Raw genomic sequence first — 24,341 nt, 5'->3', positions numbered from 1 at the left:
AGACTGGCCGAGCTCTAACTGTGCCAGGCAGGCGCTCTGCCAAGCCAGGGAGGTGGATTATCTCATGTTCATCGACTGCCATATAGTTAAAAATAAGCCACATCATCGCCTCTGCCTGGGCCGCACTGGTTTCCCAGCTGCCACATTCTCCGCCCCCCACCCCACGCAGAGCTCCAAGGACGGCGGGGCTGACCAGTCCTGCAGGGGCGGCCAGCGAGGCCGGGCGCAGGGCTGCATCCGCATCAGCTTGCTGCGCGGCGGCCAGCGCCCTCCCAGCTTCGGGCAGCGCCTCTGCCGCAGCCGTGCCCAACGCCTTCTGGGCGGCCTGGACCTCCTGGTACCTGAGAGGAGACAGCAAAGGTGGCTCACAGGGCAGGGCACGGGGCTCTCCTTCCCCGTGGATGTCCCCTACCCCCCTACCGGAGCCCTCTGGCAACCTCCCAGGCAGACCTGCCCTCTGCAGGGTCGGCACCCAGCAGCTGGCCCCGAGACTGGCCGCTAAGTCGGCCGCTAACTTGGCAGCTTTCGAATGAATGGAAAAGGCAGCAGAGGCACCACATTCTTGTTTCTTCACTCATTCAATTCAAACGCTCTCTTCTGAAGGGGCTTGGGCTTGGTTTCCACTCGAGAATCATATGTTTTGCAAATATTTGGAGCCTCTGGCTGCATCACGAAGAGGAAAATGCCTAGTGTTGGAGAAGGGACAGCAGCCCAGGCCTCTGGCTTGGCTCGGCTGTGCCCTGGGGTGACCTTGGGCTGTGGCTCTCCAGATAAATGGATAGCCCTGGGCTCTGAAGACCCTTAGCCTCAAGGTGCTGTAATTAACCACCTAGAACAGGTTTCCTGTCCCCTCCAGCTACCCACACCCTCCCCTCTCCGCCCAGCTCCACAGTGAGCACAGCTCGGACACAGAACCCCCTTGCTGTCTCTCATCCCTTCCCCACTTCTCAGAGAGCCTGTGCTCCCACCCCTGCCCCGGGAGTGGGTCATGTGACCTCACCCACCCCACCCCCTGCCAGTGGGCTCAGGGCTGGCCACCTGATCTGAGCTGGGCCAATCACATTCTCTCATCTAGGAAGTCAACTCGGGACTTAGTGAGGCCTTGCTGGGTCTCTCTTGACCCTTTGACTGAGGAGGATATAAGAGGGTCACCCAGAGGAGAGAAGCAGAGACCAAGAAGGAAGCTGGTGCCTGAAAGGAGCTGCCTGGGGGGTCTGGGGTGGGGCTGGGGGACGCTGCAGGGGCAAGAAATAGAGAGGTGCTGCTCTGGACCCTCCTGGTTCAAGTTCTCGCTCCTTCTCTCCAGAGGCTGAGCTTAACCCCCAGGCATAAATGTGTTCTTGTAAGGTACCACCCAGTGGGCCCAAGACCTCAGACATCCCCACCCATCCACTCAGAGGGCGTCAGGACTCCGGACGGAAGCCAATTCTGGAACCAGCAGCCTCCAGCCAGGCCCCGTCAGCTGCAGTAGGCCAACTCAAGCTTCCACCCACACCCGGGAGGACTCACCTGTCCTCCAGTTCCTGCTGGGCCTCCAGGGCCACTGTGCCCTCCACCAGACTCCAGAGAAGCACATAACTGGTGTTGGAGGCGACTAGGGCCCTCCGCGCAGTGGCCTCAATCTTGGCAGTGGTGTCCCTGTGGCTGTATGGAAATGCCCATTTGATTGTCACCAGGAGCCCATGCAGAAGGGGGCCTGCACCCAAATCCACACCTCCCAGCATGTGAGACTCCCGTCATCCCAGAGTCCAGCCCCAAAGGCCAAGTTCTTCTTCTCCCTCTGCTGGACACACAGCAAAGGCTGATGGGAAGGGACCCACCCATGCCCCCGTGCCCGTTACATTGAGTTTATGCCTGTTGTCCTGGCATAATGATCATTAGGGCCTCTTATCACACAAAAAATCTCAGTTTGGACAATAATGATATGGTCACCCTCATAAAGACATCACAGAAGAGAGTGTTCAGGACGGCCTGGGTTTGAATCCAGGCAGAGGGGCACCTGTGCAGCTGATCCTGATCTGGGAACCCGCCCTTCCGCCCCCGAGAAGGACCGGGCTCCCTTTCAGACTGTGTGGGCAAGACCTCGCCAGGCTCCCGGGGCCTGGGGCCTCACCTCCTGGCAAGGGCACGGGCCTCGGTGGCCAGGTGGCTCCAGGTGGTGGGCTGGCTGGACCCTTCCTGAGGAATCACCTTTAGAGAAGAAATGGAGAGGGGAGGAAGCTGATGGCCATCCTTGAAGAGCAAGGGCCCCATTTGGCTAAATTCCTAGGCAGAACTAAATCGTGCCAGTTATTTTCTATACGCTCAAAGGTAGTCTCAAAGTCAGCACCCGGTGAGCAGATCCCTAGAACGTAGAAACAGCAGTAATGACACCCACCATTCATTCGATGGACATTCACTCTCCCCCTGGAACATGCCTTGTTCTATGCAGACATTATCCCACTAATCAGCAGAAGGGGCGCTGTGTGACCCCCCCCTCCATTCTGCAGATGAAACGGAGCCTCTCCAAAGAGGCACAGCCCAGCCACTAGGTCACCAGGTGGGCCCAGGACGTCGTACCAGAGATCTGAGGACAAGGGCCGCCTGCAGAATCTCCTCCTCCGAGGACTCCAGCGCTGCATCTAGGTCCGCCAGCTGGATGCAGGTCTTCTCTGTTCCGGCCGGGGCACAGTGGACACTCCTGCTCAGCGCACGCAGCTGCTCCCGGGCAGCCTTCACAGCACCTTCGAGGCCTGTCACCTGCTCCTGGAAGGCTTCCCGGGCTCCTGCATGAAGCCCGGGTAGAGTCCAGGGTCACAGAGCAGTTGATGCTTTACAACAAAGCACCCACCTTCGGGGGCCCCCATCTGTGCCTGGACTCTGCCTGGGCACAGCTTAGCTCTGTCACCAGACTTGAGCACCAACCACTACCAGTCAGCTCCAAGGGAAGAGCCTTCTCATTTTACAAATGCCAAGACTGAGGCCCCGAGAAGGCAAATCACGACCCAAGGCCTCCCCCGTAGAAAGTCCGCCACAGATGAAGGACTGGAAGGAACTCAGGTCTGCTAGAGCCACAAGCAATTCCTGAATCTGAGACAGCAGAAATGCCCCCACCTTGAGTCAGGTCTGTGATCTGCAGTGTGGGTCGGTATGGTCGTTGTAACACACAGCATCTGGAAGCTCTCTGTTCTGATCATTAGTCTTGCTAACAAGTGCTCAGCTTACCTATGCCTGACTGCTAAAGGAGCATAAATGCTTATGAACATGAAATTATACAGAAGAGTCCATTCATTTTCAATACTTCCTAAATTGCGGTGTCCCAAGGCCAAATTCCACCTGGCTCTAATAACAGGTTTTTTTGTTTTTGTTTTTTTTCTCACGTACTTGTTTATTTCTATTCTATACTGGGGAATGAGCAAAATGGCCAACAGTCAAGACAGTAGAAATGTTACCTGTTCAGCACCCGGGACAGCACCTCAATGATTATTTGTTGCTTGACTGAACTAATGAGCTAACCCAACTCCTGTCCTCACCCAGCTTACAGTCCGGTGGGACACAGGAGATAGATGTTACAGTCAGAGACTAACAGAGTTACAAAGTACAACTGAGTTGGGGACATTGAAGGAAAGGCCTGGGATGGGGACAAGGCTGTGTCATGGGAGGAGCCCACTTAGTTGGGGAGGACAGGCTCTCCCAGGAAGTGAGTTCTTCTAGGACCGAGCTCAGAGCCTTGAAAGCATCCTGAGACCAGAATGAAGGTCTCCAAAGGGGGTGTCTGATCAGCCAGCCATCCCGTTGCCTGCTCACCTTGCAGCAGACGTCCCTGGTAGACGTCTCCCCGTGGGGCCTCTCCCTGCAGAACGTGCAGTGGTCCCCAGGGCTCACTACAGTCAGACCCCTGCAGCCACCCCTCCATCAGGGTCAGCCTGGCCTTCAGCTTAGAAGCCTGGAGTTAGGAAAAGAAGGGCATGTGAGGCTGGTGGCCTGGAAGTCCTGTCTGCACACCTCTCCCCTGGCTTCTGTCCCGCCTTCCCTCCCCGATGGTCCCCTCCTCCCATCTTATCCTGGGCATCAAAGTTGAGGACACACCAGACCTTTAAGAACCAGCTTTTGCCCACCCTTCCTCATGGCGGTCCCTTCCCTTCTCACACCCATGGCACCTGTTAGCTGAGAGAGGGATGGAAGGGGAATCCCCAGGAGAATCTGTCTGTCCTGCTATATTGCCACAGAGCAGGTGTAGGTGGATACTGCTGACTGAATGAGTATGCCACGCAATGCCTCCTAGCGCTGTTCTTTTATCTATTTTTATTTGCATTTATTTATTTATTCTTTTTAAGTAGGCTCCATGCCCAACACGGGGTCTGAACTCACAACCCTGAGATCAAGAGTTGCATGCTCTACTGACTGAGCCAGCCAGGCGTCCCCCAAATCACATACAACGACTGCATTTATAGAGCACTTGCTAGGAGCCAGCCGCTAGCGGCTGCTGGCCACGCACCAGCTCTCGTTCAACTTGTAAGCACCCTAAGGGCCAGAAGATGCAGATCCTGAGCTCTCTCTTCGAGTCCAAAGTCCAGAATGTTCTGAGAAACCACAGGGCTTTCCATTCCTTATTTGGTGGCAAAATGAGGTTAAAAATATTCTAAACTCATTTAGAAGCAAAACCGTTCTGACCTAGGCTGTTGGTGGTCCTTATTTTTTATTGGGTGGGACCGTTTGTTTTCCTGCAGATACATCAATGGGTTTGACTGCAGGGACTGACCCAGGCACTGCTCGGGGGGAGGGGGGTGGCTAATATTCAGCACCCATCATTCTGTCTTTCTACAGTATCACCACTCTGAAGGCTGGTCTCACCAGTTTCAGGTAATGGGTCGCAGGCCTGTGTCCATTTTGGAGGAGGAGAGAGAGACAAAATTTACCAAAGCTGTTACCTGCTGCTGGGGACAACTAACGGGTTTGGAGAGAGGAACCCCAGAGGTCATGCTCCTCACCCCTGCATCACACCAGCTCCCTGCTCAAAATTCTACTCGCGCCCCGGAACTGGCCTGGCCCTCCTCCCAACCCTCCCCGCCAAGGGCCATCTATGGTCTCGTCCCCACTGAACTTGAGGAAGTGTGAGACCTGGGTCTGGGTGGTTGGGAAGGACACCCTGTGACAGCTGCTGTTCTCCTGTCCACTCAGGAGATAGGGACGAGCAGAGGTGAGGGTTGAGCAGGGCTGGCGTCAGCCAGATGGCTGGGTGAGCACAGGGAGAAGGTGACCAGTGGTTCCAGAAGGCCAGAGGGCCATGGGGAAGCAGTCATTTCCCGGTGCCCAGCACAGAGCTGGTGCTCACGGTGGTGGTTGGGGGGGGGGGGTGTGAAGTGATGGGAGGTAGGTCGAGACGTCTTGGATGGGGCCTGGATGGGTGGGCTCACCTCCTCCTTCACCAGGGCGTAGCAGGACGGGCACTCCTGACAGTGTGTGCCACCGGCCGTGACGAAGAAGTTTTCCTGACAGTGATCACACTTGTACCCCACGAAGCCGGGCCTGCACAGGCATGTGCCGTTCTCGTGGCATTGTGCCGAGGCGGCCCCCACCGGGGAGCACCTGCAGGCTGGGGGGACCGGGGCAGGTGGGCTGAGGGCCCTGATGCTCCCCTCCTCACATCAGAACCCCCAGGTCCCCTGCATCCTCACAGCTGGCTACTCCAGACCGCACCCCCCCCCCCTCCGCCCCGCCACAAGTTCAACCACATTCCTGAGTCCTTCCTGGGAGACTGAGTCAGAAGGTCGGAGGTGACAGCTGACTTATTTCAGTGTCCCTGGGTCTGAGAACCCGCCATGTTTAGGAACTGCCATGCCATCCGGCCATACGAATATGGAAACCAAGGCCCAGAGAGGTGACTCGATGGCCTCAGCACAGAGGAATTTAGCAGTGGAGGCTGGGACTCGATTTTTGGTCCCCTACACTCCCTCCCTCCATATTTCTATGGCTGCTCTTAGAAGACAGGCCTCCACCCGATCCTTTACTCTCTTGCCACGCGGCTGGCGGCCCCTCGTTGCCCAGAGACCTCAGGCCCCACCTTCTGGGTGGCCGGGAAGCACCCAGCTTCCTCACCTCGGCATCCCTTGATGGAGAAGCCGAAGAAACCCAGCTGGCATCTGTCACAGGCCTGGCCCTCAACGCCTGGACGACAGGGGCACTGCCCGGTCTTGGGGTGACACCGGTCCTCCTGGGAGCCCAGCGGGTGACACTTGCAGCTATGACAGGGGAAGGGACCGGGTCTGAGACAAGCGGCCAGGACTGCAGATCACATCCTCTGCACACGAGGCCCCATCTCGAAGTCTGTACATGTCAAACAGCTTTCCCCAAGCTGTGCCCCCGGGGAAGCACAGGGTCACAAAATGCCACTCCCTCCCCTCCCCACAGAGGCTATGGGGACATATAAATCTTGGAGACTATACCCCTCTGTTGGGAAGTCACAATGCAACTAGCATATTAAAGGCTCTGAGGAGTCTTGCAAGGAAGAAACCTGTTTGTTTCACCGGGCATTTCCCTGGAGCCCTCCACTGTTCCCCAGAGGCACGAAGGGGCTGTTGTGGCCAAAAAGGTCACCAAGCAACAGCGTCACTGAGAAGGGAGACAGAGAGCAAACCGGCCCCCCTGGCCACCTGGACATCCCTTAGGGCTGTTCTTGGCCCACATCCTGGGTTGGCAGGGCCACGAGTCTGACCCCCAAGGGACCATCCCTTTGTCCCCCTTTGGTACAGGGCACGGTGTACCTGGCAGGGAGCCTGGGATGGCACATTCCAAGCCAGATCCCTCTCTGGAGGCTGCCCGGGACGCCCTCCATCCTGGAGACACTCCCAGGGAGAAGGGCACCCACAGCCTCACCCCACTCACCTCCGGCAGCCCCTCCCGGGCCGGAGGTCATAGAAACCAGGGCTGCAGTGGCTACAGTCCCGTCCCGTCACATGAGGCAGGCAGGTGCACTGGCCGCTCGCCGGGTCGCAGGGTCTCTGCTCACTGACTGAGCCCCCCGGGTTGCAGCTGCAGGCTGGGGGTGGAAGCAGAAAACGGTGTTGGGGAACCATGCAGATCGCCATCCAACCTTTGGGGGTCCAGGAGAAGATGGGGCGCACACAGAGAGGACTCACATTCGGCCCAGACTCCTAAGCTGTTTCTGGAAAAAAGGCTCTAGGGCCGGGCTCAAATCTCAACCCATCTCCTATGTCCTTGGAGAGACAGCCTAGAACCATCATGGAGGCAGAGGGCTCTTCTGAGCCTGCCCTGAACCCCTGCTGGCTGGAGAGAAAGCCAGAGACTTGGCCAGGGAGTCATGGGTGGACCTCTGTACCCACTGTCTCGGGTCACTTGACCCTGCCCTCCTGGGCTCCATAAAACAAGAGGCCGGCAGGGTGCCGACAGGTGGCACGTGGAGAAAGGGCTCTGGGGCAAGTAAGTTTGGGGGAAATGCTGAACTTCTCCCTGAGCATTTCTGGAAGCCTTCCACGGGCCGAGGTATGGCCCTCTGAGTGGGGACAGAGGGCTGAGGGTGAACCCAGGCGGCGGAGAGGAACACCCTGATGGGAGCCCGGGGGGGGCAGCATAAATGTGCTGAGTGCCGTGGCCATGGAGGTCCGTCATGGGCGCTGACTGCGGAGCTGGAGGTAAGTGCTAAATCATCAAGGCAAAAAATAAATAAAGCACAGGCTCAGTTGATTAGATCAAGGCTGAGAGAGCCCTTGGAGGAGAGCAAACCCTTACCACACATTTCAGACAAAGAAACAGAGCAGGTGAGTAATCTGCCTAAGGTTGCACAGCCCCGTGGAGTTGATGGCTAGAGCTGGCGGAGAGGGGTCCCACCACGCGCCCCTCACCGTGGGTTGGGAGGTGGGTACTCACGCGTGCATTTGTCTGCGGGCCGAGGGGCCAGGGCGCTCCCGTAGAAGCCTTCCTCGCAGCGCTCACAGCGGGCACCTGTCGTGTTGTGCAGGCAACGCAGGCAGCGGCCAGACTGGGGGTCACAGTTGCCCACGGCGTTGGGGTCTACGTTCCCACTGCACTGGCACCGCCGGCAGGGCTGGGGGGCCCCAGAGAGCCCCAGAGGGTCCCCAAAATAGCCGTCATCACAGATCTCACAGCGCCGCCCTGGGGAAGGGAGGGGGCGGCACGTGGAGGCACAGGCCTGAGGGAGGGGGCTGCTGGGTCTCCACAGGGGTGGGGGGGGAGGGCGGGCGTGAACCAAAGCGAGCGGCCCTCGCGTCTCCTTGTGGATCAGAGCGAGGGCCCCAGGGCCAGGGCCCAGCTCAGCCATCAGCTGGCTGTGCGGTCTAGGGCAAGCGCCTGGGCCTCTCTGAACTCGGGCTCCTCATCTACGAGGCGGGGACAATAATGCAGCCTCCGCAGAGGACCGGGGAGAGGGCTTGGTGAGATAATTTGTGCAAAGCTCTTAGCACAGCTCCTGGCGCGACAACAGCAGTGGCCGTCACTGCCTGCTCATTGTCATCACCCTCCTTGTCACCCCGCCAGCCATCCTCTTCGCCAGTGAGGCCCTCGGGGTGCTGGTGGGATGAGGGGGGCAGGGCTGGCGCCCACCCAGGCGACCTTCCCAGGGGTTGTTTCCTCTACACACAGCAGTGCCCTGCTCCCCCCACCCCCAAATCCCCCTCAAGCACCTCTCCACCTGGGCCAGACTGAACTTCTCTAACTTTCCACACCCATAGACCAGGCCCTCCTCGAATCTGCAGACCAGGGGAGCCAGAAAAGGTGGGGAAGGTTACGGAACAGAGGCGCAGCGTGACGGCAGGGTGGGGTGCAGGGTCCTCCCGTCTTGGGCCCCCTGCCCCCTCCCTGCTGCTGGCCCTAGGGGGAGCTGCTTTCAGAGCGGTCCCCTAGCAAAGCAGGCACGTGATAGGACCAAATGGACCTCAGGGCCACCGGACACAAAATCAGATGTCTGAGAACCTTGGAAACATTTATGTCAAGTGAAATAAGCCAGTCGCAGAAGGACAAACATTGGATGGAAGTCACTTGTACGGGGTCCCCGGAAGAGTCAGATACAGAGAGACAGGAAGTAGGACGGTGCTTATTAGAGGCTGCGGAAGGGGGGTGGGGGTTGTTTAATGGGGATAGCGTTTCCGTTTGGGAAGATGAATACATTCTGGAGACAGATCACAGAGATGGTTGTACAACCCTGTGAACGTACTTAAATGCCACGGCACCGTGCACTTAAAAATGGTTCCGATGACAAATTTTATGTTACATATTTTTTGCCATAACTTAAGAAATTAATAATGGAGTATGCCCCCCCAAAACACATGGAGTTGTAGAAGCGGGTGGATTGCAGGGTATGCGAATCCTATCTCAAAAGAGCTGTAAAAGAACCAGATGTCGAGGGTGGCCCTGGGTCCTGGAGTGGGGGGGTGGGACAGTTTCTGCCTTATACAACATCTGGCAACATGTTTTAAAAGCTCAGAGTGTAATCAGAGATTTTCCTCCTTCACCGCGTATCAGAATTAGCCAGAGCACTTGTTATGAATACAGATTCTTAGGTTCTGTGTCAAGCCAGTAAGCCGGGCTCCATGGGGCCAGGGCCCAGATGGGGATTTTCAAAAACTCTCCTCGGGGCGCCTGGGTGGCTCAGCTGGTTAAGTGTCCGACTTGGGCTCAGGTTATGAGCTCGCGGTTTGTGGGTTCGAGCCCCGTGTCGGGCTCTGTGCTGACAGCTCGGAGCCTGGAGCCTGCTTCGGAGCCTGTGTCCCCCTCTCTCACTGCCCCTCCCCGGCTTGCGCTCTGTCTCTGTCTCTCTCAGAAATAAACATTAAAAAATTTTTTTTTTTAAAAAGAACTCTCCTGGAAATGCTCAATGGCTCAAGTTCTGCCAGGGACCTATGGCAGCCGGGAGCCCTGGCCATGTTCTGAGAGGTCAGGCTAAGCTGGGCCTTCCCCAATCTGTCACACTCCAAACCCAGGACCCCGCTCCTGGAGCCCAGGACAGAAGCAGAGCCCCTGAGCATAAGCCACTCACCTCTCTGGCCTGGGGGGCAGTGGGTGCACACTACCTCCCTGCTCTCTGGGATGGCTGTGCAGGCCGACTGTCCAGGGCACGGACAAGGCTGACAGTCATCGGCTCGGCCTCCGAAGGGGCTGCCATAGAAACCTGGCAAACAGCGCTCACAGGACGGGCCCTCGGTGTGGTGGCCACACAGGCAGATCCCTGTGGGGCAAGAGAAGCACCTGGTTATGACTGCCCGAGCCCAGAATGCTCCAGAGACGGGGAGCTTCTTGGTGGTCGGGCTCACAAGGCATATCCCCAGGCAGAACTGACGTGGAAACCTTCCCAGGTGGAGGCAGTTGGGCCTGGGGGTAAGAAAGTCCTCCCTGGGTTCACGCCCACCACGTACTGACCCTGTGAAGCTGGGAAAACCATCTAACGCCCCGTGCCTCAGTGACCTCACCTACAAGATGGACACGACAATGGCCCTGACCGCAAGGGTCTTTCTTTGTCAGGATTCAGCAGGATCATGCAGCCAGAGGACCTTGCATAGTCCCTGGCACCCAGCACGATCATTACTGTTACCATTAGTATTTTGTTCTTTGAAACCTATAACTGAACCAACAGATGACCTATCTGTGTTCCCACTCACGGTTTTCCTGCCCTTTCCTCTGTGGCCTCTTAACCTCAGGGGCCAAAAGACACAGACCCCTGGGGACGCGGGGGTGGCTCAGTCGGTTAGGCGTCCGACTCCGGCTCGGGTCATGATCTCACGGTCTGTGAGTTCGAGCCCTGCGTCGGGCTCTGTGCTGATGGCTCGGAACCTGGAGCCTGCTTCGGATTCTCGGTCGCCTCTCTCTGCCCCTCCCCCCGCTGGCGCTCTGTCTCTCAAAAATAAACAAACGTTAAAAAAAAAAAAAAAAAGAGCCACAGAGACCCGGGAGTCTGTTCCCAACATGATTTGGCAAAGAACAGGTTCACAGAAGCTGGCTGGTCTCATAGAACAGGCCCCGCCCTCCACTGGTTTCTCATGCTGGGGGATCTGCAAACCCCCTTCTCCAGCACCTGCACAGAGCCTGTGCCCTGGGGAAGGGAGGCCCCACTACCAGGGCCTGAGTGAGGAGCCTGGCTGAGAAGGGCCCAGGGAAGCAAGATGCCCACCCCACCCCCCGCCTTCTGGGAGGCCCCGCAGCACTCAGCTGGGGCTGAGGTGAACAGGGAAAAGAGAATTCAGGGTAGACAAGTGAAACAGGGGGACCATCATGCCTGTGCTGCCTTCTACTGGTCCCTGACTCAGCCCAGATCCACACGCTCACTCCTTCTTCTCTCTAGCATGAGCAGCAGTGGCCACTCGGCCCATTTGACAGATGAGGACTTGCCCAAGCTGAGCAGGATGTCATGGGACGGCCAAGGGTTCTGAGGGATGACAGACTGGCCCCATGTCAGGCCTCCTTGGTCGGGGCGGCCTGGACCAGCACGTGTTAGGAATACGAGGCCTCATCTGGGCTCGATTTGTGATGCCTGCCATGGCCAAGGCGGGGAGGAAGCCCCTCATGAACCGTGTGCCTGTCCCGACTGGCCAGGCCGCCGATTCCCAGGCTGCTGTCCTTTGTCTGCTCCAGTGTGGAGCCTGAGAGATGCTGAGCTTGCATTACCCTCCTCAGGGACCCCACCTGCTCCAGGAGGGCAGCGGGGCGCTGACCCTCTCGCTTCCGGTGTGAGAGGCCCACGGTGTGGAGAGAGGCCAGGGTGCGGCCCCCGTCCAGCACCTCCCACCTAGTGACCTGGGTCGAAGGCTCTCTCTGCGTTTCCTCTGCTGCTAGTGGGGTAAACAGCTGGCCGTGACCTTGCGGCGGGAGCAGCTCTGCCACCTGCTGGCCGTGCCGGCTCCCTGCGCCTTGGGTCCCTAAACTGTAAGACCGGTAACGGCAGGAATCAATGACACGGTGTGTAGAAAGGTGCCCGGCAGGGCACGTGGGGAACTCGGGGACACCCTTTTAGGAGTACCGCCCTCGATGATCACTCACACATGCACACGGCTGACCCCGTTCGGGTCAGCACTCACCTTCCGCGCTGGGTGTATAGCCTTAGGTGGCTTTGGGGTGGGGTGCCAGGACTCACCTGTGTGGGGGTCACAGGTGCCATGCTGGTTGCAGGTGCAGGGGACACAGCTGGTATAGGGACCCCCCAGTGGTGTCTCCCTCTTGTATCCTGGAGCGCAGGATTCACAGAACTGGCCTGTGTACCCTTTGGGACATGAGCAAGTCTCTACCCAGGAGGCTGGTGGGGAGAGCCCCCGCTGGGCTGACGTGAGCCGGACCTCAGTCAGGAATATCTGGCCTGCAGAACGAGGACAGAGAGGAAGAGAGTTACAGGCACACATTTCCCCCGCCAAGACCTTCCTGTTCATATATGTAACAAGCAAAGGGTTATTGGCTCACAGATAAAAGGCAGCCTACGGGTCGATTATGATTTTGAAAAAGCAGACAAAAAGCAAAGGAAAAATAGGCAGTGTTTTAAATTAATTTTTTTATTAAAAAATTTAAAAAAATGTTTATTCATTTTTGGAGAGACAGAGAGAGACAGAGCATGAGCAGGGGAGGGGCAGAGAGAGAGAGAGAGAGAGAGAGAGACAGAATCGGAAGCAGATTCTGGGCTCTGAGCTGTCAGCACAGAGCCCAATGTGGGGCTCGAACCCACGAACTGCGAGACCACGACCTGAGCCAAAGTCCAACGCCTAACCGACCGAGCCACCCAGGTGCCCCCAAATAGGTAGTTTTTAGTTTAGTCTTGTTTGTTTGTTTTTCGAGAGAGAGTGAACAGGGGAAGGGGCAGAGAGAGAGGGAGAGAGAGAATTCCAAGCAGGTTTCTGCACTAACGGCATGGAGCCTGACGCGGGACTTGAACCCATGAGCCATGAGGTCATGACCCGAGCCGAAATCAAGTTGGACGCTTAACCAACTGAGCCACCCAGGCGTCTCTTAAAGAGGGATTTTTTGAGAACAAAAAATGGATATGGCTGGGAATTTTCTGGAAAGCCATTCATTCTCACAGCTTATCAGATATGTACATTTAAACAACCGTACCATTCACAACCCTCCGACTGGTAAGCATTTAAAGAACACAGACAGGGAAAGACAGTGTGGGGGACCCATGCCCAGGGATACAGGACTATAAATTAGGGGGCTCTGCTTTTAGTGAAGAGCGGTAGCTCCTATCAGGCCAACCCTCGCGCCAGAAAACAACTAGAAACTCAGGGCAAAATGTAACAACTATCCATTGACAACCAGAGCAGGTGGGCAGTGGAGAAGGGCGGACGCGTGTCCTGAGAACATAGATCGGTGCAGCCAAAACCTGGCAGCATGTATCAAACGTGCACCCTTTGACCCAACACCTCACATTCCCACGTTGAGGGATCCGTGCTAAAGACAGACGCGCACGACGAGACAAAGACCCTTCCGTATTCCCTGTTCTCGGCAGCACCGTATGCATAGTGGAAACGTGGAAATCGTTTCAACATCTACCAACAGAGGGACGGTTGAAACTCCCGGGGGCATCTATATTGCGGAACGAGACGCGGTGGACGGACAGCCAGCCTTTTTCTACGTGTAGGACAGGTGACAGCCCCCAGGACACACGTTAGCTGAAAAAAGCAAGTGGCACCACATCAGACTGTGTGAGGCGTTACAAAGCACAGATGTAAACACACACACACACACACACACACACACCACATCAGACTGTGTGAGGCGTTAAAAAGCACAGATGTAAACACACACACACACACACACACACACACACATACACACACACACACGTAAGACCGTGCATACAGAAAGATGTGGATAGATACAGCCCAGAGCAGGTGGGGAGAGGGAGGGTCAGTACGTCCACCTGCCGCTCCAATTCACCCCAGCACCCAGTGCGGGCCTGGCCTAAGCAGGTGCTTCGTAAACATCCGTTAACGAAGGCTGAGTGACAGAAGGAAGCGGTAGAAGCTGCTGGAAAGAGTGGAAATGAAACGCCTCCGAGGAGCCTCAGCAGGGCGACCTGGGGAGCAGGGAGGCTTTGGGGAGCGTGGGCAAGGCTGATGGGGATAGAGCTCCAAAGAGAAAGAGGGGGCTGAGGCAGGAAGGGCCGGCTAATAACCCCCGAGTCTGACTTGAAGGGGCCCGGGGAAAGCTGGCCATTTAAGCGAAGCGTTCTCTAAAGGAGCCAGTCACTTCCCCGCCCTAGAAGGAAATCTGTGGCTGTTCTGGTCATCACGATGACGGGGAGACAAGGGTCAGGGGTATTAGACATCCTGACATGAGCAGAAGCCCCCCGTGACTTTCAGAGGTCTTGCTGGATGCTGAAAAGGCAGGGAAACACCTCCGCAAACATCTGAACCCCGACCCCCACTCCATTTTATACACGAGCACAGGGCATTTTTGAATGGTGTAGGTGCATATCGGATTGTCTAGCCATGCGGGTACCCTGAACGCGGGGGCAACCCCGGGCTTTGTCGTGCTCAGAGTTTTTCACCACTTTGGAAAACCGTGCCCCTGGTGGCCCCCCAGCTCTTGAAGTCTGTCGCCAGTGTGCACCCCGTCCGTGCTCTGGTCCCCCTCTGTGACTGCCCTGCTCACAGTGATCTGACAAATAGTCCCATTTAGTGATGACTTCAACATGACACACACAAAGGGTTTTAAGGAACAAAGGTCAGTCCTATCCAGATGGATGTCTGAAACTTGGTTTCACAGCTTCACCCACAAATGGACGGTTACTCTGCCAACGTGTTTTTCCCGTAACGCAACAACGAAAACGCCAAGGCTAAGTCAACCTTCTAGAAGAACCACATTGACCAAGCCAGCACTAGTCACAATTTCCCTGCTCGCTGCCTCTGCAAATGCCTTCTGAGCTTCAGTTGCTCCGAAACCCACAGTTATTCACCACAGTGGGGGCAACTCTGATTACCTCATTATGTTCTCCAGTATGGTCACGGCTGAGCACCGACACTCTGGAATTCAATGACTGTTTTTGTACGTCGTTTACTTTCTTTTTATTTACTCGTCTGTTACAACTAGGATACTACACTGGTTTGAAAACATTGTGTCCGTGTAAGTTATGATATCTATAAATTTCATCTCTAGGGGCGCCTGGGTGGCTCAGTCGGTTATGCGTCCGACTTCGGCTCGGGTCACGATCTCGCGGTCCGTGAGTTCGAGCCCCGCGTCAGGCTCTGGGCTGATGGCTCAGAGCCTGGAGCCTGCTTCCGATTCTGTGTCTCCCTCTCTCTCTGCCCCTCCCCCATTCATGCTCTGTCTCTCTCTGTCCCAAAAATAAATAAACGTTAAAAAAAAAAAATTTAAATTTCATCTCTAAATGGTAAAGGGGTGTTGTATGTGAAGCACCTGTTTTGATTTTCTTTTTAAAGTTTATTTATTTATCTTGAGAGAGTGTGAGAGAGTGAGCAGGGTAGGGGCAGAGAGAGAGGGAGAATCCCAAGCAGGCTCCACACTGTCAGCATGTAGCCCAACACAGGGCTTGAACCCATCAGCCTTGAGATCACGACCTGAACCGAAATAAAGAGTTGGACGCTCGGGGCGCCTGGGAGGCTCAGTTGGTGAAGCGTCCGACTTCAGCTCAGGTCATGATCTCACGGTTCGTGGGTTCGAGCCCCGCGTCGGGCTCTGTGCTGACAGCTCGGAGCCTGGAGCCTGCTTCGGATTCTGTGTCTCCCTCTCTTTCTGCTCCTCCCCTGCTCGTGCTCTGTCTCTCAAAAATAAATAAATGTTAAAAAAAAAAATTGGACACTTAACCTACTGAGACACCCAGGCACCCCTGAAATACCTGTTCTAAAAAGGGGCACAGAGGATGCCTGGTCTAGGCATATACAGGTATGGGGGAGTGGAGAGAAGGAGAAAGTACATTTAGGGGCGCCTGGGTGGCTCAGTCGGTTGAGCATCCGACTTCAGCTCAGGTCATGGTCTCATGGTTCATGAGTTCAAGCCCCATGTCAGGCTCTGTGCTGACAGCTCAGAGCCTGGAACCTGCTTCGGATTCCATCGCTCTCTCTCTCTCTCTCTCTGCCCCTCCCCTGCTCACATTCTCTCTCTCAAAAAATGAATAAACTTAAAAAAAAATTAAAAGAAAGTACCTTAAGAAGAGTGGGGGGAACCAGGAACAGTTTGCAAGGATGATCACCATGTGGCCAGGGTGACAGGTGGTGAGAAATCTCTCTGGAAGCAGCGTCCTGACCCAGCTCCCCCGAGAAGGTTTAGAAACCAGATCCGCTCTCGGGGTGACTTAGGTGCGATACCACCAATGACCAGCAGGAGGAGCCAACTCTGGGATCCGCGCCTGTCCCTGAGACCAGCGCCCACAGAGGACCCTCAAAGGTCCCTCCTCCTGGCAATAATGGCAGACTCTGCCCTGGAGTGACTACGCCCCACAGCTCTTGGCTGCTTCGTGGCCACACACCTGTCTCTTAGAACTGGTCATCCTCAGCCCCCCCCCCCCATCGCCACTCGTTCAGCCCCTGCCTCTGTCCTCAGCACCCACCCTCCCAGTCCTTACCAGTTCCACGACCTTCAGCCAGTGTCCTACTTCTCTGACCTTCAGACGTCTCTGTGGCAAAACGGGGATGCTAAGTGTCTGCTAGGCAGGAGGGAGCCCCAGGGCCCGGCGGGTGAGGAGGGCCGTCTCCATCATTACTGACCGGAAGGGCTTGTGCTCTGGCCGCCGGCCCGGATGCGCAGAGCCGTCAGATTGGCGAGCAGCTGCTGGAAGTGGAAGGGGGGCAGCGGAGGGGCCGCGTCCTCAGAGGTCTCCTGCAACCTGCCAGGGGTGGGGGGCAAACCGGAACCTGAGGCCGGGGGCAGGTGGTACCAAGGAGCCCCCAGCTTGGGGTGGAGAGCGGGGAAGGCCCCGGACCACAGGAGGATCCGAGTGTGCCCAGACCTCAGGGACCACCCCGAATGCCCGACCCCACCTCCCAGGACTCCGCAAGGCACTTACTGGAACGTGAGCTGGGCCTCGCCCGGCTGCCCAGCATCCCGGGGGCCCGCCAGGCTGGAGGGTCGTAGAGTCAGGGCCAGGCCCGCCCCTTCCAGCCTCAGCCGCACGGGGAGTGGGGAGCCCCCGGGGGGGATCCAGAAGGTCAGTGTGATGGGCTGTCCGTAGCTGAACCGCTGGTCTCCCAGGAATTTCTCTGACGACAAGAGAAGAAGGCTTTGACGTCTGTACTTAATTACCTTGGTTTCAAATGTCTATGGTATATTGACTTTATTGACAATTAAACATTCAAACAAGATAAAAACGACAGAAGGAGAAAATCGAAGGCCTCCCGGCATATCGGATGCCGAGGGTGGCCTCCCCACACCTTCCCTGCAGGCCGGCTTCACGCGCCTGTGACCTTGCAGTAACACAGGGCCCCACGGCCGGCATCCTGCTCTGCCGTCATTGCCTTGAGCTCTGGCTTTATAAGTAAAGTCCGAGGGGACGGCGGAGTCGATCTGGGAGCAGGGCGGATACCGAACACACACACATACACACATACACACACACACACACACACACACACACACACACGGCACGCACAGTGGGGGACACCCGGCCGCCCGTTGACAAGCCATGCTCACGACGACACCCCACGAGCAGACTCTGGCGGCCCCGCGCCCGTGGGAGCTGAGCGTGAGGCTCAGAGCAAGTCACAAGGCCAGCATGCTGCACGTGGCCCCGAGGCCACGCTTTCCACCGGAGTCACAACAGGCTCGGAGCAGAAAGAAGGCGGCGGCAGCCTAAGAGATAACGGAGGGCCCAGCTTTTCGAACTTGTGCCGTTTTTCTGGGTCCTCTGACTGCTTAGGCTGGGAAACGGCCACGCGGCAGGAGAGGGCACATCGGGACGTGCCCGGCTCTGTCTCCCTTCGGTCCTTCTGCACTTGGGAGTCAGCCGGAGGTACAGCATGTTGGTAGACCGTGAAATAAAGAAGTGAAATAAAAATTTCTTTATTTCACTTTATTTCAAGAAGTGAAATAAAATGGTTGACTCCGTCCACCTGCACTGTGCCCGGCACTCGGCACAGAACCCAGCAAGTGCTTCCTGAGTGAATAACTTTTTCTTCAATGTGTCAACAAAGCAGCCGCGGAATAGCGGGTGTTTTGTGTTCTTGGGGCTCTGAGCTTGGGGCACCTGCCCCAGGACGGGGCCTCAGGCTCCCTGTGACTTCTGCTTCCTGGCTGGGCACCGTGTCCACGGAGTGGCTCAGACATCTGGGCACCATCTCTCCGGCCCTTCTTGGAGAGGGAGGTCAAGGGCACGACTGGGTTGGGGGAGCCAGTGGACCCGGAATCTGGCCACAAGACAACTAAGAATGGACACCCGGATCCCGGTTCTAGGTCTGGTACAGTTTCCAGGAAACCAAAATTGCCCGATTTGGTGAGGGGCGGTTCAGAATAATCGAGAATGATTCTGCAGGAATAATTACATTCTGCAGGAATCCCGTGACCTCGGGAAGAGCGTTCAGTGGCCTGGCAGGGTGAGAGACGGATGGGAAGGGTACAGGCATTTCTGGGAAGAAGACTGGTGGCAAGGCCTTGATCAGAAAGCCGGGGTCGGGGGGGGGGGGGTGCTCTGGCAGACCCCGCAGGGCACGTGGTTGGCGCAAAATGGCCCCCAAAGGTACTCATGCCCCGAGCCAAGAAATCTGTGAATATGTCACATGTCATGGCACTTATGGGGCAATTAAGACCGCAGATGGAATTAAGGTTGTTGATCAGCCGGCCTTCGAGGGGAGGGATTATCTTGGATCAGGCGCCCGAGCCCAGTGTAATCCCCAAGTCCCTAACACATGGAAGAGGGGGGCAGAAAAGCTGCAACAGGGAGACCGGATGCTTCTGGAGATGGAGGGGGGGGGCCACAAGCCGAAGGATGTGAGTGGCCTCCAGAAGCTGCAGAAGGCAAGGGACCAGACTCTCCCCTGGGGTCCCGGGAGCGCAGCCCCGTGGATGCCGTGATTTTAGCTCAGACTTCTGACCTCCAGAACACTGGAGAATAAGTTTGCGCTGTTTTTAGCCACCGGGCCGGTGGTAATTTGTCACAGTAGGAAATGGACACGGGGCAGCCCTGCCCCTGCCTGTGGCTGGCAGGTACCTGGTAGCGTGAGCTCCTCCTCGCCTTCTGGATTCAGGAGCAGCCCCCTTGGGCTCCACTGCGCGGGATGCTCTGGGCCCCCCACACTTCCGGCCCGCCAGCCCTCGGCTCCTGGGTAGCAAACACACGCGCCCGCGTGAGGCTCTGGAGGGGGGCCTCTACACCTTCCCACCTCACACCCTTCCTGGGGTCCCACGGATGGCCCCTAGAGGCCTGAGCACAGCCTGAGTCAACCGGCCCAGGGGGGACGAGAGACTGTTGTAGAGACAGGCCGGCAGGGGGTGGGGGGTGGCGAGAGCCAGCTGCTGCTGGCAAATGCTGCCCACAGCCGGCCGCTCAGACCCCCATCCCAGAGTCCGGGTGGGGGTCTCGGGGTGGGAGGTAGCCCCAGGAGAAGGGAGAAAGCTCAGGGTGCCGACCCTGTTTAGGGCCAAGTCAGACCTCCGGGCCTGCCTTGCCCCTTCAGTGGGTTCTGAACACAGCATGAAGACGGTCTGGAGACCCCAGCACGGGGCACTGGGACACTGGAGCCATCTCTAACGGTACTGAACTTGACCTCAACTTCAGGTCTTCGGAGAACTCCCTCACCCACGACCTCACCGCCCTTGTCCTTCGAGGTGCGTGTGCCATCAGCCCCACTGCACCAAGGGGTGCCACCCGGTCAGGAAGTGGTCGAGCCAGGATGAGAGCCCAGACCTTCCGGTCCCCAGTCCCGTCCACCCTCCCTCTGGTGACGGCACTACACCAAGCCTAGCGTGGCACGTAGCAAATGACCTCAAGGGGGCAGCTGGGGAATGGGGTGGAGGCCCAACCCCTGGGGCACCGAAGGGGCGAGGAGGGAGGGATGAAGAGAAAGAGGTCAGAAAGAGGAGGTCCGGGGCTCCTCGGCGCTAGGCTAGGTTCACTGGCTGTGTGACCCTGGGCAAGTTACTTAACCTCTCTGAAGTTGGTTCCTCCTCTGCAAAACGAGGGCGATGAAGTATTCGTGGCCCAGCAACAGTTCTCAAAGTTGGTCTGAACACCCCGGGAGACCCTGAGACTCTTTCAGGGGGCCCATGAGGTCGAACTATCTTCTTAGTAACACTAAGATGGTATTTGCATCTTTCATGTCTTAGCAGCAAATGGAGGAATTTTCCAGAAACTGCAAGTCATGTGGTATCACAACAGACCTCTATTAATGCAGCCATAAAGAGATGTGCAGAACCATACGGCAAATATACTCCCCTCTTTTTGTTTTTTTAAAAAAGAGTTATTTTTCCCAGGCTGATATTACTTTATGTTATACGTTTACTCTGCTCAGTTTCTAAATTTTTTTAATATAATTTATTGTCAAGTTAGCTAACATACTTAAAAATTTCTTTTAATTAAAAAATTTTTTTAATATTTATTTTTGAGAGAGAGAGAGAGAGCAAGTGAAGGAAGGGCAGAGAGAGAGGGAGACGCAGAATCCGAAGCAGGCTCCAGGCTCTGAGCTGCCAGCACAGAGCCCGACCTGGGGCTTGAACCCATGAACCTTGAGATCATGAGCTGAGCCGAAGTCTGATGCTCAACCGACTGAGCCACCCAGGTGCCGCTATTGTGGTCATTTCTAAGTGAATTAATATATAGTTATTTAAAAATTGCTGTCTCCATTTCTAAGACAGAACTTAGCCATATAAACGACCCACGTAGAGAAAAGCACTTTGAAGGCCTCAGTCGTTTTCCAGAGCCTGAAGGGATCCAGAGACCAAAAAAGCCTGAGAACTGCTGGCCTGAGGGTCATGTGAGGGCTCCGAGACACCTGTGCGGAGCCCAGGGCCTGGCTCAAGGTGAGAACACAAAATGGCGGTGTTCGTAGGATCCGTAGAATGAGTCCCGCCTGATGCTAACCTCCTAGACTCGTGACAAGCTACCTCAAGGCCAGCCCCACGCTGAGCCCGGCTCCGTCCTGCGTTCTGCGCGAGCCTCCAGCAGAGGGCGCACTGCCCCCGCGTCTGGGGCGCCCCAGAGCCAGCGCTTGAGGTTCTAGCCCAGCTGGGGGAGCTGCAGGGGTTGGGGGCGGGGGGGGGGGTGCTCTGTGGGGTGAAGCAAGGGTCCCCGTCGGCCGTGATTGAATGCCGAGCCCCACTGCTCTCCTGCTCCAAAGACGCACCACCACCCGGAGTTGGGGACCCAGGGCACCACGGCACCTCTGGACTCTGCACCCGGACAGAAGGCCTGCCCAAAACTCAGGAGCCGACAAACCCGGGTGCCAACAATTAAATTCTGTGGCATACCTTTTCCGGGCCTCGGCTGCCCCATCTGTAAAATGGGAATGAGAGTACCGACCTACCTTCCAGGGAATCCATAGGTTCCACGCATGCAAAGAGCTCAGCACAGTGCCTGGCATACGTCAAGTGCGCATAAATAGAGTCCAGGGGACCGAGTGTGAATCCCCAGCAGACTGATTGGAAATCCCCGCCCGGGATCGAAAGGCTGCCGCCTACCCAGCTCCCAGCCCTGCTAGACGCTGGGTAAAAGGCAGGGGCGAGGGAAGGAGCCAAGGGGTACGGGAGGTACTGGGGAGCGCTGAGGGGCACAGAGGGGCCTCGGGGAGGCCGCCCCCTCCTTCCCATACAGCACAGCAGGATCTCCCCAGAGCAGGACAGCCTGCCCCCCGCCCTTGGTGCAGAGCCGACCTCTTGGAGGTTGCTGTGGACCATGGGGAGCACTTCTTACCCTGGCGGAGGTCGGAGAGGATGTGGTGCTCCCGAAACTGGGCAGTGGCCGAGCACACCTTGGAGTGGCCAAAGCAGAAGCAGCTGCTGCAGCCGGCTGGGTTATGGGGCTGCAGGTTGAACGTCCCTGGACGGCATCTGGAAGGAGGCAGGACGTGCCGGGGAGGGGGGGGTGGAGGGAGGGGAGCAAATGAGTCAGGGAGGTCCGGGGGATCCCAGCTAGACTGACCTGAGTCGGAGTCACTGGGGAAACTTAAAAAACACATTTTTTTTTTTTTCAGATTTCCAAGAGTTGCAAAGATCACGCAGAGAGTGTTCCTGTGGCCTTGTCACCGGCTTTCCCCAATGTCAACCTCTGACATGGCCGGCGTACATGTGACCAGGCCACAAAATTCACATGAGTGAATGCTGTTTACTGAACTCCAGGCTTTACTAGGATTTCTGCCCCCTTTTCCACTCCTGTCGGTTTTCTGCCCCGGACCCGATCCAGGACATGGCGCCTCCTCTGGTCTGTGCCAGCTTCTCGGCATTTCTCGTCTTTTAGCACCTTGCCACTTTTGAAGAGCAGTGGACAGATGCTTGGTAGAACGCCCCTCAGTTCGGGTGTCTCTGATTAGAAACCCGATTAGACTGGGGGCCATGGGTTTGGGGAAGAAACAGAGAGGAGGTGTCCTTCCCATCACATTGCACTGGGGTAAGTGATGCCCACGTGACATCACCGGTAACGTTACCCTTCACCACCCGGTCAAGGTGCTGCCTGCCCCGCTCCCGCGCCCCAAAACTGCCACACGCTCGCCGTTAGAAGGAAGTCACTAAATCCAGCCCGCGGTGCAGAGCAGAGGAATTAAGCTCCATCCCCTGGAGGGCGGAGTATTAAAGAATTGTGCACACAGACTGAAACCACCACAGTAATTCACAAATATTTTGAGAGGGAGATATTTGGGGCTATGCAAACGTCCCGTTTCTCCTTAAAATCCTGCCTGCTGAATTAGGTGGCTCTCGTCTACAGCGACCGTTACCGTGAAATCTGAACTGATTTTGTATTTCCATCACTCTTTCCACATCTATTATTTGGAATTCTTTTGCAAGGAAGGTTTGTCCCTTTGTCCCGGTGTATTTATTTTTTCCCTCATCTGTGGGTATATCGGTGTGGATTCGTGGATATTTATTTTATTCTTGGGGTTATAATCCAATACTGTCGTTATTTATTTAGTTGTTCAAATCGTTCCAGCTTTGGCACGGATCTTTTAGGTTGGTACTCGTGATCCTTTTTTAATGTTTTTACTTCTTTTTGAGAGAGAGAGAGACAGAGCATGGGGGGGGGGGGTGCGTGCAGAGAGAGAAGGAGACACAGAATCGAAAGCAGGCTCCAGGCTCTGAGCCATCAGCCCAGAGCCCGACGTGGGGCTCGAACTCACGGACCGCAAGACCGTGACCTGAGCCGAAGTCGGACGCTCAACCAACTGAGCCACGCAGGTGCCCCAGTGCTCGTGTCCTTTTGACACAGGCTCCCATCCTGGTTTAGAGGTTTTTTTTTTTTTTTTTTTTGAGAGAGAGACAGAAAATGAGAGCAGGGGAAGGGCAGAGAGAGAGGGGGGTGGGGTGGGGAGAGAGCATCCCAAGCAGGCTCTGTGCTCTCAGGGCAGAGTCTGGCACAGGGCTTGATCCCATGAACCATCAGACCATGTCCTGAGCTGAAATCAAGAATTGGATGCTTAACCCACTGAGCTACCCAGGCGTCCCCTGGTTTAGTTTTGTTTGTTTTCATTTTTTTTCTTAATTAAGCACTTTCGTGCTTTCTGTTACAAGACACGAGCCTTCTGGGCTCATCTTGCATTTTCCCTACCCCAGCTCTAGATCAGCCGCTTCTCCAAGGAGCCCTGGAGAAATATTTCAGATTCCCAGTTGGCACCCTGGGGGCTCTGTTTGAGCTGGCCAGGGCAGAGGTATCAGACTCATAAGAAGCAGTCGATGGCCCCGGATGTCTAGCCAGCTCCGAGGAACACATCTCATCAAGCTGCCCCATTTGACAAACAGGCAAAGGGAGGCTCAGAGGCACCTCATCCGCAAGGTGCAAGGCAGTGGGGCAGAGAACCCCGGTGGGGTCTGGTTCCCCGACTCCACTCTGCCTCCCTGCGTGAGGGATCTCAGAGAAGGAAGTCCCAGCAGATAGCCCAGCTTCCACCCCAGGGCCCACAGGCCACATGTGGGCAAGGTGAGGGGGGCGGCCTGGGGCTGACCAAGGCAAGTCAAGGCCAGGGCCAGCCACGGCGTTGGCACCAGCTTCTTCCTGAACCAGCAGGGGCCCAGCACAGGCTAACAGGACTCGAATCCACAATATAATACTGTCAGGTGCTTTACACACAGGGCCTGTGGCCAGAGAATCAGAGCCCCAGACAGACCCTGCGCTGGCTGCGAAGGGCTTCAGAGGTCAGGGCCGAAGCCAGGAAGGGGACATTCATCTGCCATTGCTTAGGGCTTAAAGACCCCCAGAACACACTAGAGAGGAAGTTTAAGAACTGTGTGGCTCTGAAAAAGCAATTTCGGCTCAC

General features: G+C 56.4%; 1 protein-coding gene across 1 annotated transcript in view; it reads right to left on the bottom strand.

The window, feature by feature from the left end:
- The window catches only part of LAMC3 (laminin subunit gamma 3), a 57,795-nt gene that overhangs the window by 8,754 nt on the left and 24,700 nt on the right, over positions 1–24,341 (bottom strand). The window contains exons 8-23 of the mRNA XM_042913274.1: positions 21,791–21,927; positions 19,094–19,204; positions 16,958–17,150; positions 16,659–16,777; positions 16,517–16,567; positions 12,080–12,298; positions 9,992–10,180; positions 7,867–8,112; positions 6,865–7,018; positions 6,079–6,221; positions 5,397–5,575; positions 3,787–3,925; positions 2,560–2,765; positions 2,114–2,190; positions 1,510–1,644; positions 194–341 (exon numbers count right to left, since the gene is read on the bottom strand). Coding sequence (XP_042769208.1) covers positions 194–341; positions 1,510–1,644; positions 2,114–2,190; positions 2,560–2,765; positions 3,787–3,925; positions 5,397–5,575; positions 6,079–6,221; positions 6,865–7,018; positions 7,867–8,112; positions 9,992–10,180; positions 12,080–12,298; positions 16,517–16,567; positions 16,659–16,777; positions 16,958–17,150; positions 19,094–19,204; positions 21,791–21,927 — 2,446 coding nt within the window. The remainder of the gene's footprint in view (positions 1–193; positions 342–1,509; positions 1,645–2,113; positions 2,191–2,559; positions 2,766–3,786; positions 3,926–5,396; positions 5,576–6,078; positions 6,222–6,864; positions 7,019–7,866; positions 8,113–9,991; positions 10,181–12,079; positions 12,299–16,516; positions 16,568–16,658; positions 16,778–16,957; positions 17,151–19,093; positions 19,205–21,790; positions 21,928–24,341) is intronic.

The sequence above is a fragment of the Panthera leo genome, chromosome D4 (assembly GCF_018350215.1).
Source record: "Panthera leo isolate Ple1 chromosome D4, P.leo_Ple1_pat1.1, whole genome shotgun sequence".
NCBI lineage: Eukaryota > Metazoa > Chordata > Mammalia > Carnivora > Felidae > Panthera > Panthera leo.
The sequence above is the reverse complement of the archived record's forward strand: the minus strand, read 5'-3'. Positions and strand labels throughout refer to the sequence as shown.